This window comes from Centruroides vittatus, unplaced genomic scaffold (genome assembly GCF_030686945.1).
Source record: "Centruroides vittatus isolate TY-2023 unplaced genomic scaffold, ASM3068694v2 contig_943, whole genome shotgun sequence".
Taxonomy (NCBI): Eukaryota; Metazoa; Arthropoda; class Arachnida; order Scorpiones; family Buthidae; genus Centruroides; species Centruroides vittatus.
The window spans coordinates 1,271,459-1,289,421 of record NW_027122626.1 but is presented as its reverse complement, the minus strand read 5'-3'; the positions used below and the strand labels follow the sequence as shown (position 1 = coordinate 1,289,421).

Sequence of the window (17,963 nt, the reverse complement as noted above, 5' to 3'; positions counted from 1 at the left end):
AAAAATAATTACCCACACACCACAATTCATAATTCCATAATTGCATATACTGACTTGGCATATTGAAAATAACCATTAGTAATATGTAAGAAAATCATACATTTAAAAATTTTCTTATCCAAGTTTTTGAATTTTATGATAGAAATGCTGTAGTATTTAAAACAATACTTTTAATTAGTGTGATGTGAAGAAATTAAAGAAAAAAGCTATAAAATTTTTCAAAAATAGAATTTATTTGAAAATATAATTTAAAGGAAAAATATTTAAATACAGAAATTTCGTAACAATTGTTAATTTTTTACTGTGATGTTCTTAAACATCTAGCAGTTTTTCTATTTTAAGAGGATTAGCATAGAATTTTGACTGAAATCTTATGTTTTATATATATATTCTTCAATAAACAAAGTTCATATTAGTAAATTCCTGTAGCATACATTTATAATTGTGTTTATTAAACAAAATATTGCAAACCAGTTAGTTTCAATTGTTACCATAAATTTAACAAAAATGAAATAAATAATTAGAGAATAGAACAGATGTAATATTAAACAGCTATTCAGTATGAAGTAAAATTCATATTTTAAAAGCATTTCATGCAACATGAATTTTTAATTTTTTTTATGCATTTTTTATATATACTAACAAAAAGTATAATTTGTTCATTAATTTTATAACTTTTATTTCATCCACAAATGTTGAGCAGTTCTCTATATTAGTCATAACAATAATAATTGAATAATGCACTCTATTAATGACAAATAGAATATTTCAGTTAAAAAGTTTTTAAATTTTAATTCAAATGTATTAAAAAGCTATTTTCTAAATTTTCTACAATTTACAAATGCTCTTATAAAAATTTTTACATTGTATTTATTTTTTCATTTAGATATTTAGTCACACTTTGTAATTTCTTTTTTGACTAAAGCGAGTTCTCTTTTTTATGTGATTCTGAAGTTAATAAAATACCTCATTCAACTTAAAGCCTTTTTTTTTTTGTTTCCAGTACTGCTTAATAATAAAGAAATGTTTAAAGACAAATTTTTTCAATCTAGGCAAGATCTTCAAAGCCCTAAAGTCTATGTAAAATGGGATGCATTTTGGAATGTTAACGAAAAAAAAAGGCTCTAAGTTGAATGAGGTTTTTTTATCAGTATTACTTTTCAGTCTCATTTGGTATGAAGTTATTTCTCCGTTGATTCTGAAGTTAATGGGACCCATCATTGCAACATTTATATTTTATTTACAAAAAGTTTGAAGTTACCCAACTCAATGATTTATCCTCTATGAGAAGACCAAGTTTTCATGGAGTAAAATATTACAACAATGCATAAACAAAGTGTGAAAGAAGCTGTGGGTTCAGTTCTGCAATACATATGGACAGTGTCATAACTAGGCATGTGCAACAAGTGCACTGGTAAAGAGCCCAGGATGAAAGGGAACCCTGAAATGGAGGTATCAATAAATGAGCAGTATTATATTTTAATTTTATAATTTTAAATTTTGCTGCCATATGGACTGAATCCATAATGCTTTTGGTAAAAGTTAAAAATTAACAGACCCTTTCTATTGTATTTGTTTTTTATTTTTATATATTTTCCGAAAAAGAAGGAACCAAAAATGTAATGTTGCACAGGGATATAAAAAGCTAGTTACAGCACTGCATATAGAGATTCCATTGTCGTAACATAATTATCATAGACAATGATAATTAAGCATAATGTTGGGATGGGAAAAAAACTTGGTTGAATCTCAAACTGAAATGAGTAATAAAGTATTGTTTCGGTTAGAAGATATAACACAGTAAGATTAGTTTCCATCAGTAATCTACTTTATTCAAGCTGTCAACTTACATAATAAATAACTAAAGGTGGTTTTCATCACCTTGAATCAAAACAAATGAAGAAGACTATCCAAACATGGAAAGGCAATTCATAGTTAGAGGAAGATGTTAGAATGTTCTGCTCCTTACAGAGATGTAGATGCCCTGTAGCAACTAATGCCCATGTAAATTCTATTATAGCATTCTGTACTTTAAATTTATGCAGTATTTATAAATATAGTCTGCTGTATTTTGTTTCTGAATCATTCCTTACTTTTCTCTCATTTCTCTTTTTTTTTTATTTCATTATTATTATTTTTTTGTGGAGGCTCCTGGGCACATGCTAGGATACCTGCCCATAAATCTGACCCTACCTCCTTGCCAAGAATTTCTATAAGAAAAGGGACCAGAAAGATAAACAACTTGGATATATTCAAGAAACCTTAAATGTGAATAGGTTTCATGAAGACTAATTATTTTAAAGATACTTCTTAATGATAGAATAAATGAGATGAATTAATAATAAACTTTTTTTTTATTTTTCAGTTTTGGAGCTTACAAATATGTGTTTCTACAATTAAATATATTTGAATAAAGCTCCATTTTTTTACATAGGGTTCTCCAGAGTCACATAAAAAGAGAACTCACTATGTTTACATTTTGTCACTTATCAAATGATTCAATTTGATATCATTTCTGACTAAAAAATATTAACTGATGTCAAATTACATCATGTATTCAGAATTTAAAAATGTGAAAAACATTCCAAGATCATTTGATAACAATTAACATTTTTTCTGCTATTTAATATTCTCTCTTCTACAAAGTAAATGATTGCAGAGGACTTGCCATTTATTATCAATGATTTTAAGTGATGTATTATATTAATGACCTTATATATTTCCTACTTTTTATTACAATCAATAAGATTTTAAAATGAAAGTAAAATGCAATAGGATTTTTATATTTAAAGTCAGTAATCTAATTGGTAGGAATAAAATTTAAATTGTGTATAAGTGATTAGAAATCTTAGTAAATATATTCAATGATTGTCATTTTGTGAAATTGCTTGGTAGGTACAAAATTATCATATGAAATGAAATGAATAAAATAGAAAGAAAATGCAAACATCTGTGATTATATTGCCAAAAAAATATAAACTTCAAGTTTGAGAAAATTTTATTTTCAACTATACAAACAACATTAAATTAAATCACGACTAATACTGAGCTATTGGCTTTCAAGTGCACTCACTATTCCATATTTTAAATTGTACAATCAAATAGCTTATATCAATTAGCTTTTAATCCCTTTTTAATATATAATACAATATATTTATACAAATATATAGTATATAAATTTTAGTGAAGATTTATCATACACTTGAAACCTTTAATGCCTTATATATCTCCTAAAATGCATTTTGGCCACTGGAAAGTATGATGTACAGGAGCAAGACACTACTAATTTGAAGTGGAGAGCATATATTTTAAATTAAAAAATTATTAAAAATATGATTAAAAATTGTAGTTTGGCATTATGTCACAATAGTTGTATTATAGTATATTATCCCTGTTAAATTCTCTCATAAAAGATTATTATAATTTGAGTTTTCACTGGAACAGACAAAAAATAAATAAATATTCTTTTATTAAATTTTAATCTGTCATATTGACAATTAATAACTGTATTATTATAAATTTAAAAAATATATTAGTATTGAAAACATTTAAAATTGGATGAGCAGTTTTTTCATTTAGTCTTCTCATAGATAATATTCTAATTTTAAAAAATTCAATTTTAAAATGATTAGTTTAGTCATCTTTTCTGTTCATTAAAATATGATTTAAACAAAATACTTGTATATGAATTCACTAATTCATTTGTATGAGGATTTTCTTTCTATGAACCAAATTACATTTAACATATGCTACTGAAATAATCTGTTTATTTGGATCCTATTTTTATTTTATAATTGAGTGTATACAATTCAGCCAATAATTTTTTTAGATAAATTTCATAAGAAAAGATCATTAAGATAAGAAATTATAATTACTCAATTTGAAAAAATAATTCAAGATTAATCTTGACAATTTAATAATTTACTTTAAATCAAAGCAGTGTTAGCAATAACTTTATCCTGAAATATGTTCCAAAAAATTGATTTATTGAATTCATTAAAATAAGACAACAATGGAACGTTATTCTTATTTATGCAATATATGTTTTAAATTCTTCCTGTCATATGTTAACTAAACTAACTTACAGACATTATGATCATATCATCAATGATTATAACAACAATTAAATAAACAATGCTACTACCTGATGCAATGCAATAACACACCAATCATTGCCATAAATCATTGGGCTATAATTTGAATTTAACAATTAAATTGAATATTAAGCATATTCAAGGACACTGAAATTAGAAGATATCAGAGTAAATAATTATAGCCTGAATAATATACATGTCTGAGAGAATATATTTTGGAACTTTTGTGGTTGTTTGAGCTGTTTTAACCATCTATCCTATATTAAGTATTATATAAATTTCTTTAAAATGAACATAAAAATTTTTATCAAGTTATTCTTCATGGCTTTCAGGCATCTGTTTAGAATTGTTTTTGAGTCCTTCTCCACATCATTCTGTTATGTCTTCTATCAATTATTTCATATTTCATCATTTACATCAATAAATCTTACTTTCCTTAGATAATTTTTTCTTCTTGTTCTATCTACTATTCATTTCATGGCTAGCTTTATGGATGCTGATTTTGATTAGCTAATCTTGTGGTTAAATTCCCACGTTATGTATAAATATAACCATTCCATTTCAATTTCATGCTCATAAAAAGTGATGAATGAGGCTGAGTGATATTGGTTTATGATGAAGATCTGTATCAATAGTACCAATCAAACAGTTATATAAAATTTAAATCATGAAATTATTACTTAAAGATTTGAAAACAAAAACAATATTCTTGAAATAAATTATTTTCAAAAATTATTCAAATTATTATTACACTTAATGATTAACTAAAGGAAATTAGAAATTAAAAAAGTAGTAAAGGGAGGAAAAGTTGGTTTTAACAGGCAATTCAATAGACAATAATAATCTGATTAATTTTTCATTAAAATAATTTCAAAATTGATATAATTTATACGTTTTTAAATATTTTGCTTGATAAAAATAGCATTGACTTTATAACATTATTGATTGTCACTTATATTTAGTACCAATACTTTTTCTGATGTGAACAGTGTATAAAAAATGAAAAAAAATCATATTATTTGTGAATTAGATATATAAATTTTGTGGTTTAAATATTAAATTTTTCAGTAACTTTATATGTATTAAAGTTTGCAATTATTTAATATTATATATATATATAATTAATAGACACTTGATTCTTGAATATTCAAAACAGTTTACAAAAAATAAAAAAGTAGAATGTGTAATATTGTACAGTACATACCACAGAGTACATAGTACACAGAGACCAAACTCTCCATGTAAATGGAAATCACTGTCATTTGTCAATTACAGCGCTTAAAAAATTGATCACATACATAACATTATGTTAGATTTTCAGTAAATTAATTTACTTTAAAATACAGTAATTGCATTACAGTATTTAAGTGCACAGTGCTTGATGTTATATCCAAAACATAAAAATAAATGAGTTTCTGAATTATTTCTGGTCCTATCAAGTTTCCACTGTATACATAATTAAAGCTATTTAAAATGCAATGTATTGATTCATTTAATTAGTTATTTTATAATGTAATATGACAGCTCTAAATTTTCCCATGTTGTATCCATTCTGAGTAATGTGAACAAATTAGAACAATAATATTTATTTCAAATATAAATTATTGACCATACATAATTTTTTAATACTTATGAACAAGAATTCTTATATTGTAAAAATCTCTATCTTGATATTAACCCAGCAGTGATGTAAGTTCATAAAAAACACAAATGTTTTCTCTCTACTTCTAAGACCTACTTCAGGTCACAAATTTCAAATATATGGAATACCCAGCTCTTTGATGTTCAAATGTGTCAAATGCAGAAGAGCATACATGTAAATTCAAATTAAAATACTCTAAAATTCACCAATAGGATGTGTCGAAGTATAGAAGTTTGTATTTATGAACTTATATCACTGCTGGGGTTAAATCAAGGTAGGGAGTTTTTACAATGTTGTATAGCTCAGTTTTTGGAGTACAGAACATTTTTATTTTTTTTAAGAATCTCTGTAAAAATAAATATTTTTTGTTGCTATAAAAAATTTTCTTCAATAATTGCAGTACATAAAATTTAAGATTTACATTCCTTAAGTAATCATCATATAGTGCATTGCATACATAATAAATAAAATGTGTTTGAAAATATTCATTAAACAAATATATCTGGATGAAAAACTAAAATCAAATACACACCATTAAGAATGGCTGTTTTTTTATCTAGTTTAATGAAGAATTGCACATAAACTTAATTCATATAATAGTACTGAAAAAACTCAGGTGTTGAACAGTTTGTCTGTTATTAAAATGATTAACTCAGAATGAATATGATCACTTTTTATCAAAAGAAAAGCTATATCAAATGGCATTTAATTAAACTTAGAATTTAAAAGAATTTCCCATTCTTGTGTAATATCCTTATATAATTACAACACAGCCTAAATTAGATGAGAAATAAATTATGATTTACATAAGCTATATGACAGATGTTCTTTTGGAAAAGTTTTAAATACTGAAATCAGATATAATTAATTTTTTAGATTTAAAATTTTATTACCAACTTCAAACAACTTTAGATTTGTTAATTAATACAGAATGTAAATTTAATATATGGAATTTTCATTAATGACAAAAATTAAACATTAACATAGAAATAATTAAATTATCCAAAATCAAAAATCATTAAGTTGTAAACATTTTAAAACAATAACAACCATTTTCATGGAATTTATTTAACTTTATTTAATACGTTAAATTTACTTTTTCTATAATTAAGTTTTTTAAAATTTCTGTAAATTAAATTTAGATAACATTTATGATTTTTTAAAAAACAAAAAGTTTTTAAATGATTTTTTTGTAACATTGTAATATAGATCCTTGCAGGCTTAATTCTTTTCCCTTCCATTGGTATAAAAGTTGATTAAAAATTCAATGAAATTCAAGAATGTATGAAAGAGAGAACTGAAAATATAATAAATGTATTAAAACAGTTGGCTTATTAATACTAAATTGATAATATTGGTAAATTCAGTAACACAAACATAAGTTTTTGTTTGTAACTTCATATATTTCCAAATCAATACTTCAAACAAGTGGTCTTTCTTATTGATATTTTACCGATAAAAGCAAAATTAAATATGTTTTTTAGTCTTTCTGTAAGTTCTTTCTTTTAGCAATATTAATTCTTTAATTGCTACAATTACATAGATTATTTCAAACCTTGAGAAAAAATAAATACATTTTTAAATTACTGGAAATATTGGAATAAATGCTATGTAAAATGTAAAATTTTTTTTAATAGATTTTATAACAAAATGCAATAAAACCCATGTAAACTGGAATTGCATCATACTGAATATTTTTCCACTTTAGACAGGTTTTACTGTATGATCAGGAATATAACTGTATGATTGATAAATATGTATCTTTAAAATATCTTTGTCTTACTAATAATCTCAATAATTGATGTTTGTATGATGATCTTGATGCTGTTTGATATTCCAAATTATTTTAATTACTTAACCAGAAATTTAAATTCATGTAATCAGGTTTTAAAAATGCATTTTACAAAGTTATAAAGAATTGCTTTTATTCAAATTTTATTGAATATGTTTAAAAATTTCACAAATTCATATACAGTATAATCAGAATTAATTGAATATGGGCCATATATTTGTTGTTTGATCAAAATGTTAATATGCAAATAAAAATGAATAGTAATATTAATTTACTTCATATAAAAATTCATTGAAAGTAAGTGATTTTTTTTTAATATCTAATTAGGAAATTATTTTTTATTGATTTAAGAAAAAAGTTTTAATTTGAACAGAAAAATTTGATGTCAGTAAGATCTCTTAAATAAAATAAGTTAACGCAATTACATTTCAGAAAACTTAGTCCATTTGTGGAGAAAGCATAATTATGAATACTTATGATCTTAGGGATTAGATGATCATTTAAATAATATATGTGTCTTTTGTGTTCTTAGAGACTATGATGTAGGGTACGAGCAGTGGAGCCTATATAATTTGAATGGCCCGTTTTGATGAAAAAGGAATTTTATACTAACACCACTGCTTTCTAATCAATCAGGTGGGTTTTTAGAGTTGCATATAGTAAAGCTAAATTCCGTAGGCAATTATATTTCACAAATGCTTGTTATGTAAAGTGCATAATGCGAGAAATTGCAGGAAAGGACAACTATTTTGAAACAGATATAAAATATAGTTTTAAAACTGCATTTATTTCTAATCATTGAAATAATTGAAAACAGTATCAAGATATATGCATAATTTATTTCATTAAAATATCTATATCTATTAACTAATTTTGCATAAAATTTTCTTGCAAGCTGAATATCACATCCATCAATATCCTACTTGAAAATGAAACTATACTCATGAACATAAATAAATCTATATTCTAAAGAATTCACTGTTATGATAAAAGGATATATATATATCTAATGTAGGTATTTAAATATTAATCAGCAGATCAATAACATATCATTAGTCTGTCATCTTGTGGGATACAATTATTTTTTCTTAAGAATTTCTTAATCTTTTAGTCATGAATTATTCTATATATTTACTATAATTTCTACTGATTATTTTTATGCTTCATTCATTGTTTGTGTATGCTTCAATTTACAATTTAGCACTTTAGAGTATGAATAAGATGCTATAAGCATCTTAATTTAATTGTGATTATCATTTTGAAAGCACAGAATTGTTATTTGTTTTAATCAGAATAATATATTACGAGATTAATATTGATAATTAATCTATTTTCCTATTTTACTTTTACTAATAAATACCCATTTCTATATTATTTGCATGGACTAAACTTTTATGTATCTAAAATTTCCTTGGTAAGTGGCATAGAATACAAATGAGTTTTTGTACTGTACAGGTACTGTACATTCCATATTCATCTTAACTGGCACAGAATAATCTGATGCTTTTTAATGTTTTTAAATTCTTATTAAATGCCTTTCTTGATTGTTTATACAAAGTATTAAGAATATATTACAAATGTTTTTATTCTGACATTTGCAATTATCTCTTAAGAATGGAAAACTGATTTTGGTAATATCAATGTAACAATATTGTTGAAATCACTTTTGGTTTTGAGTTGAGTGATATATGATATAAATTGAAAAAAAAAACAGATTTTAACTTTGTGCCTTCAATTTTTATACTTCGCATCAAATCAAAACCAGAATGATTATTGATTGAGTCTTATTGATATATTAAAGACTGCATTTTATATTATATCTTTTGTAGCAGATAAAAATAAAATTGAGAGATAATTGCAAAAAGTGCACAATCCTATCATTAATATCTAGACATTTGCTTTTCTACAATCTTTATTTATTGGAATATTATTAGAAGTGCTAAAATCTTTTGATTTCTCTTACAAACTCTACTGTCTGCAAAATATTCTCTGGTAGCATTTTACAGAGTATATATGTTCTCTAAAACTTTCCACTAAGTATTCTTCAAATCACTGACTAATTCATTTTTTGATTCTCTCATGTATTTAATGATCTAATTTATCTCATAAAATTTTCAAAAGCTGTCCAGATTAATATCCGGCAGCCTGTCCAATATCGGTTTGATAATGTAAGTCTTCCATAATAGGAACAGTATGACATTGAATATCATTCTCTTAACAAAAACATGTGCTCAAATTGCTGTTACGACATTAGTAATTTTCGAAACACTTTGGCAATTGTTATTTCATACAATATAACCAATGATCTAAAACCAAATTCTGAAAATTGTTTCCAGACTATCACACTGTCTCGATATCAAATGATAGGATAGTGTGCAACTTTGTGTTGTATTACGGACAATTGCTTTAAATGTTTTGTTTCTGTGCCAAGTTTATATACCAAATATTGTCTGATTTTTTCGGCTATTATAAAGTAATCTTTTAATTTACTTACGAAATTTGGACTAGAAGTAGGAAGTGTCACAATCTTGAAAGTATCTTAATAATTAGAATTAATTTTAATTTAATAATTTAGAAACATCTAGAAGAAAAGATCAACCTGAAGCGGGATTTGAACCCGCAACTCCTGCAAGCCGGGCAGGTACGTTATCAGTTATGCTATCCAGGCTCTGAGCCAATCTTCACCTCTAGACATATATGTGTAATATAGAATTAGTATATAACATACAGGTTACATTCGTGCCATACTGATTAGGTATATTTCTGTGCAAAGACCTTTTATGGTATTCAAAGTAATACAGACAAAATTTTATAAAAATGCTTGAAATTTACATATTTTGTAAGCCAGTATTGCCAGATTAAGTAATTTAATTAATATAGTATCCTAATCCAAAAAAAAAGTACCTGGCAATATTTGGTTTTGGTTATTTTGGATCAAATTGACAAATAAATATGCATTTATCAATTTGATCTAATGTGATAAATGACAGCAAATATTTTATGAATATAATTCAATACATATATCATTTCACACTGTTGATAGATGCATTCAGATTAGGAACAAAATTTTAATTCTATCATTATCAAATCTTTCTTAATTCATTATTCATTAAAGAATTTACTTGGATGATGCTATTTGGAATTGTGGGATGTTAATGAGAAATATTTTTTCTCTTTGCAATAGTCACATAATACTCTTATACAAATTCATCATCTAATCTACAATCTCCATCACATTCTAAAGCTAGCCAACTACTTTTAATTCATCTTGCTGTGTATTTATGTTGTTGTCATTGTCCCATTTTCTTGTTTTTTAATTGTTTTTATGTGTTTGTTTATCATCATGAAGTGTTACCCTTTGTCTCACACTCAGCTTTATGTAATCAATCATCTGTCAATTATGTTCTGTTGTTTCACTCACTTTGTCTGTCACTGTTTCTAAGTTTGACTACTGTCAACTTATAACAGTTTTGGTAATTGGTAACACAATCTTTCATCTACAGAGTAAAATATATAAAATATATTACAGAATTGTAGAAAAATAACATTTGATCACTTCAATTTATAAAATTCAAAAAGTTGAATTCTTTCTTTTGAGTATTCAATGCAAGTTACTATAGGAAATTCATAATGATTTAACTGAAATGCATTTCAAATGTGCAAGTTATATACAAAAATATATAATCATCTATCATATGCTTGCTAATGATAGTTTAATATCTTGCATCGAAGATTCAGAAATACTGGAAAGTACAAAAAAAAAAAAAAATGAAAGAATTAAGTTCAGTTTATTCATCTGAAATTATCTGATCATTAAGATAGTTGCTCATATTTTTTTAATGTTGTCTTGGATGATTTTGGATTCACATAACTGATAATCAAGTAAAGGTGTTAGCTAGAAGCAGCACCGTAACTAGCCTTTTATGCGCCCGGTGCGAGAATCTGTAACTATGCCCCAAAACTATGACCCAAAACTTGGTCCAGGTCATTTCTGCACCCCCCAGGGTTTACACCCTGTGCCTGGGCATCGCTGGCACCACCCTAGTTACGACACTGGCTAGAAGATTTAAAAATTTACTTCATCAAAAGCATACACAAATTAAAGTAGATGTAAAAATTCATTAAAACAAATTCACTCTATCATTAGTGATTCTGAAAAGAAAAGAATTGTTAGTTTATCTGAATATGACAATTTCTTATTAATTGTATCTGAAACAACTTATATCTGAAATTTGAAATTAGAGAGAGATGCAATTTACAAATTTGAATTTCTTTAAAAGGGTAAGGGTAAGAAAATACTAGTTACTCAAAATCTGTAGGAGTCAGTAAATCAGTTCAGAAAATGTATCAAAATGCTTTTTAGTTTTGTGATTTTGAGACATTACTCCAATTTTTTTAATATATATTTTGTCTTATCACTTCAAAAAGATGGAATAATCAGATATATTTGAATAGAAGAGAAAATAAAGTAAATTGAATGACAAGAAAGAATATACATTGAGATACAAAACTATAAGAGTTTATCAGAAGTTTGTTTCATTTTAACTATAAGGGTTTAATCATAATATTTGTATAAAATCAAAAGTTATGCAATATATAAGTTAGTATCAGGTTGGCTACATTTATATGCAGAGATTACAATTAAGAAAACATAAAAAATTGGTAATTGAATAAAAATTTGCCATTTTATAATAATTTATAAATTAATACATTTTCATAAAATTTAGCATATTGCCAATTATGATGTTTTGTACTTTGTATAGATGTATGTAAATAAATGCATTAATAATGATCCTCTGCATTTCAAAACCTGTAAATTGTTATCAAATTATTAATATGAATTTGGAAATGGTTAATATCAGATGGATTATTTGTATTTATGTATATCATGCAGTTACATTTACTTATGTTAATTCTAAGGTAATTTATCCAAGTTTATTTCTTAGATTTTTGACAGTTATAACTGAAGAAATTTTACTGAAAGTGAAAATATAATATATTTTTATGTATAAATAAAGTAAATAATAATACATGATTAATAATAGTAATTAAGCAAAAAGAAAATCTGTATAAGTGTATTTATTTCTAAATAAAATACAGATCTATAATCTGTACTGAATGTTTTTATTACTATTACAAAATCTAGATGAAGATTTTGGATCAGAGAAAAAAGCCAAACAATCTGATTCTGCATCTTCTGGAGATTCTGATTTGAAAGCTGAAATTAGAACAGCATCATCATTATCAAACAATGAACATGAAAGAAGTTGGGAGGAAACAAGTGATACAACAAGGACACATGACACACAGGATATATATAAATATTCTGCTGATTATGCAGAACCAACTTTTCCTCCAAAAGCTGTAAGTATTTTAAACTTATCATCCTTAATATTCTGTGCTAACTTAAACCAGCATTTGTACATGAAAACAAATATTCCTTATTAACATATTATATGAAATGGATAAAATGTTTTTATTAAATTTATATAAGTTTCTTCAACACAAACTCAGACTGTACTTCTTAAATATTATGTTTATATAAGTATTTTTCATCCTATAAATGATATATACCGTATTTACTCGCATATAAAATAAGGTTTTTATTCATTTTTCATTGCTTAAAAACCTAGGTCATCCTACACACGTGAGCAAAGGATTCTTTGCGTTTTTGCAATAATTTTTGTGAACCGTGTGTTTGCATTTTTTACCAGATGCTCATCCTCTGGTGTTTAAAAAAAAAAGTATTTTATCTGGGTCGTTTCATTCTTGTGTGTTGTCAGGAGTAAAGATAAGACGAATAGGAATAGCAAAGCTTTTGAATTGAATTCCAATTTGAAATTCCAAAATCACACGGGAGCCCGATATAAGTTTTAATCCATTCCCACATGAAAACAGATGATTATTCGGAAATCAGAATTCGGAGAAACTCATAAGTATAATCGACGGAGTGTATTTGACTGTTAAGAATTGGCAAAAAAGGTTCCCAATTGTCCAACTTTACGTGAACAAATTTTGTCATCGATTTTACAAGATTTTTCCTTAAAGTTTAAAATGCCAGTAATTTTTATGGGACAATGTGTGCATTTACGTGCATTTGATATTTTATTTGTGATTAAAAGGAATAACATTAGAATTGTATTAACAAATCTAATTTCCTTTATATTGATCTTTAAAGTCAATCTCACATATAGCAAGTAAATACAATATATCATAGAGAAAAAAACAGACAAAAATAATATAGAACAACAACAGTTCAAAAATATATTGTTAACAGTTGCCTTAATGATCAATATAACTTAAGCATAACAGGAAAATTTAGGTATGGCTGTTTACTTTTTTTAAGATATGAATAACCCTTTATTGGAGTTAATGCAGTTACAAAATCATAAAATAGGATGTCTCCAAATGGCATAAAAAGCATAATTTGGCACATTGGGCATATGAGCAGTGAATATAATATTTTTCCAGTGGATCAAAAAATTATTTAAATTGATTTGGTTTAGTTATTTTCAACAAGTGCTGTTAGTGAATTACACTTAGTTATGCTGAGATACTGAAAACAATAATAAACTATAAAAAAATTTAATTGGAAATTAATTTTTTTGTTACACAATCAAAATTATTAAACTGAAAATTGAAAAATGATAAACAGTACATTTTAAATTGTTTATTAATTATCTATTTTTGCACTTTTAGTTCATAAACATCTGCTTTCAAACTGAGAGTGTAAAGGGTAATTGGAAACAGTTTGGAAAAATTAAAATATTTTGAAAACAAATTTTATTGGTATTAGGTTATTAGAAGTTTCTCAAATTTATAACTTTTCGTAACAAAAATAGAATTTAAAAATTATATTGCTGTATTAACAATCAGCATATTTAAATTTTAAAACATTTTGTAACTTTAAAAATACTAACATTTTCGGTCTCCCATCATCTGAAATAACTGATTTTAAAAGTACTGTAAAGTGTGACTAACAATGTAAAGGCAGCCATTTTGCAGTGATTTTAAGCCATGTAAAAAAGTTTGCTTTGGATTTGCACATAGAAAGTGCAATACATTTTCATGTAAAAGTTGCATCTGAAATAAGGAATACTGCAGAGACTTCAAATATCCTAGGATTTTCTCAAACATTCCATTTAACTGAGACCAATTCAGATCAAATACTGAAATGGTGCACGTAAGATAGAACACCATGTTTTCAGACAACCTGTTTAGAAATTGGGTGGCAAAAACTACAAACATTAGATCTGTACCTATTGAGTCCACTATTAGAAAATATTTGGTCAGCTGTGGAAAACTGATTTGAAGGAAACTGTGGTCAAATGTCAAGGTAAGGATATTTGCATGGTTGTCAATGAATCTGTAGGTTTAAAAATCAAAAGGTTGTCAACATATTTGTTGCTGGAAAGTGAAGATGAGAGACCTCACTTACTCAAATGCCAGTTTTTAGACCACATAAATGCCAAGACTTGTAGTCTGTGTAGAGTTCCTTGAGTCTTGCTTTTAGGCATTATCTAGCATAATTCCAAAAAGTAAAAAAACATTATTTCGTTTTTCCATAAATAAATCAAAAATATATTCTGCTCAAATCATAGATAAATATTTTATTTATTTCTATCTTAATTGTTAACTATTTAAATTTTGCTAAATGAATAATCAAAAAATTTTTTATTTTTCAGGATACTCAAAGTAATAATGGATACATTCCCTATGTTGATTATTCAAGAGATTACAATCCACCTTCTGTTCATTTAAATGCTAGCAGAGACAGTGGTTTATATGGAAGTTCACCTCAGTCATTGGATGAACTGGGTCATTCTATAGATCCTCGCTATCGTGCCAGTTATGCCAATCCCTATCTTCGAACTTCCCAGTCGAATTTACCGCCACCTCAGGGCGTTTATGTCACTACATGGAGTGGGAGTCCGACTACGCCCGGTCCTAATACTACTCAGAATCGTTACATAACTGCTCAGCATTCACAAACACACCTCAAACCGGGAACTCTAGCGACCCATGTTTGACATCTATCAAATTCTGTAAGTCAGACGACTGCCACCATTTGCTCAGTCAACAAAAAGTGAAGTCCAGTTTCGTGATCAATATCATTCAGTAACACGAAAAGGCTTCCATTAGTATCTCAAACTACCAAGTTGTTAATCCTTGGTTCTGATGTTCAGCAGGGTTTTAACATGGGTTAGTTGTTTACCCATAAGTCCAAGTAAACTCAGTGCCAAGGAATGTCCAAAGAAGTTGCAGGTGAAGATGTTTCCTCCATGTACAGATAAAATACAAGACAGTGATTGTTAAAGTATAGTAATGGGACAAATTAACTAATTACAATAAAGTTTGCCTCAAACAAAATCTCTGGGACATTCTTGTTTCCAATTATCAGGGTGAACAGTCATGAAATACTGACTACTATGCAATAAAGTTGATGTATGTTGGATGCTATTGTTAGAGAATATAATAAAAGAAATGACAAAATTATAATTGTTAATGTAAATCTCAAGTGTGTGCCAGACAAAATCAAACCGGAGCTATCTTGACCGTTATTGTTTGTGGAACCAACAGAAACTTGCATATTTCAGTAACTCTGGTAATTATAACTACACTTGGACCACACCGTGGTAGAGTGTTCGAACAGTGGTGCTTAACATTTGTGTTACTTTCCTCAACTATCGGTTATTTGCCACTTTTGTATTGTTACATCAGTGTCTTTGATCAACCAAATCAGTGCTTCTACAATATGTAACAATAATCCAAACAAGGGTAGATTTCTCTTGGATTTCCAAAACTTAAACATTCTCATCATCATCATCACATTACTGTTTCCAGTGCCGTTGTGAATCTAATTATCTGGCATGTCCTCTATTGCCTTGTTGTTGGGTGAACATTGCAATTGCAGCTCATCCATTGAGAAGTCAAATTTATAGTATTTGTTTTCATATATAATTTTACTTTTGGTGATACATCAATAGTGAAAATTTTAAAAAGTTAGCATATATATATTGTAAGCAGAACATTTTCACAGATAAAATTGAAACATTTTGTACATTTAGGAATTTTTAAAGATATCAAAGTAAAAAAGAATCATTCAGTAACATACGCTTCCGACAAGCTTTTTGTTCACTATTGATGGATCGCTTGCCATTTTTATTTACATCGGCATATATGTAATTTGAAGATATGTTTGTTTTGTTCTATCGCTGTAAATTTTGTGTCTTTGGACAAGTCGTGTGTCCTCGTGGACAATATGTTGCCAGTCGAGCCATCGTTAACTTGCCTTGTAAATATATGTACAAACCAGTAAATAGCCATTCAGCGATGGCTGCATCCCAAGTATTTATGATGTTGAATTCGATATATATCGACATCGCCACTTTATATTTTTCACTGTGAATGACGTAAGCAATAAAGTTTCAGGAAATTACATTTGTGTTTTGTTTTATTCAAAAATCAAGAACTTTTGTACTATGGTAATTGAGATAGAAATTTATTCCTAATACACAGAACACAGAAATATGTATTTGAATTGATTATAACTGATCATATTACACCACTTTATGTGACTTTGTGTAAAATACTTTCATCTAGATTAGCAATCTAAAACTTTTGCTATTCAAAAATAAAAATCTTGTTGGAAACTATTACCTAATACTAAATCTCATTTGTAGACTAGGTAAAAATTTTACACATTATCATATGCTTATGGGCATAAATTAAGGATTACAGTAAATAAATTAATGACCATAATATACAATTTAAAAAATAATTTATTATGTAAAACTTCAACTTTTTAATAAAAAAATTATGTATTTTGATGGATATTGTTAAAGATTTGAAAAAATATATTCGTCAAAATACATAATTTTTAATATTTATTGTATAATATAAAATAACATACTGTAGCACATTAAAGTAGAATAACAATCTATTAATTGGATATATACACTACTGACCAATTACGTTACATTGATTACAATAAAACATAATACTGTACTATAAATTATCATTATTATTATATTATTAATGTTAACTATTTTTTATTATACGATAAATGCTTATTGTTAATGAAAAAGTATTAAAAATTTATGATGATAATTCAATTTTTGTGGGACCTTGACACTTGGGGGTCCAGGGCCTAAGCCCTATTAGTCCCTATGTAGATCTGCCCGTTCAAACCACTATCTGTGACGTGATACTGTGGAATTTGACTTTCCTCGAGATCGGGTTGGTCTGAGTTCACCTCGGAAGAAATCAAATCAGAACTGAAGAATTCGTCACGGCTCTTCTTCTGGAGGAAGCAACGATTGGAGTGAATGTGATAAAAGAGATATCAATGAAACTTATCAAGGCAAAATACTGAATCTTCTGATAAAGAAAACTAGAGAAACAAGAGACAGCGAGGTAAACCGTCCTGGGTGGA

The 17,963-nt window shown here is 26.7% G+C and overlaps 1 protein-coding gene across 2 annotated transcripts in view; it reads left to right on the top strand.

Annotated features, from left to right (window-relative positions):
- Positions 1 to 16,967, top strand: part of rst (roughest) — an 88,853-nt gene extending 71,886 nt beyond the window's left edge. The window contains exons 13-15 of one of the 2 annotated variants that reach the window (XM_067282202.1): positions 10,104 to 10,169; positions 12,675 to 12,892; positions 15,214 to 16,967. In XM_067282202.1, coding sequence (XP_067138303.1) covers positions 10,104 to 10,169; positions 12,675 to 12,892; positions 15,214 to 15,558 — 629 coding nt within the window. In that variant the 3' untranslated portion in view covers positions 15,559 to 16,967. The remainder of the gene's footprint in view (positions 1 to 10,103; positions 10,170 to 12,674; positions 12,893 to 15,213) is intronic. The other variant, XM_067282203.1, reaches the window with a different exon arrangement.
- Positions 16,968 to 17,963: the final 996 nt, after the last annotated feature.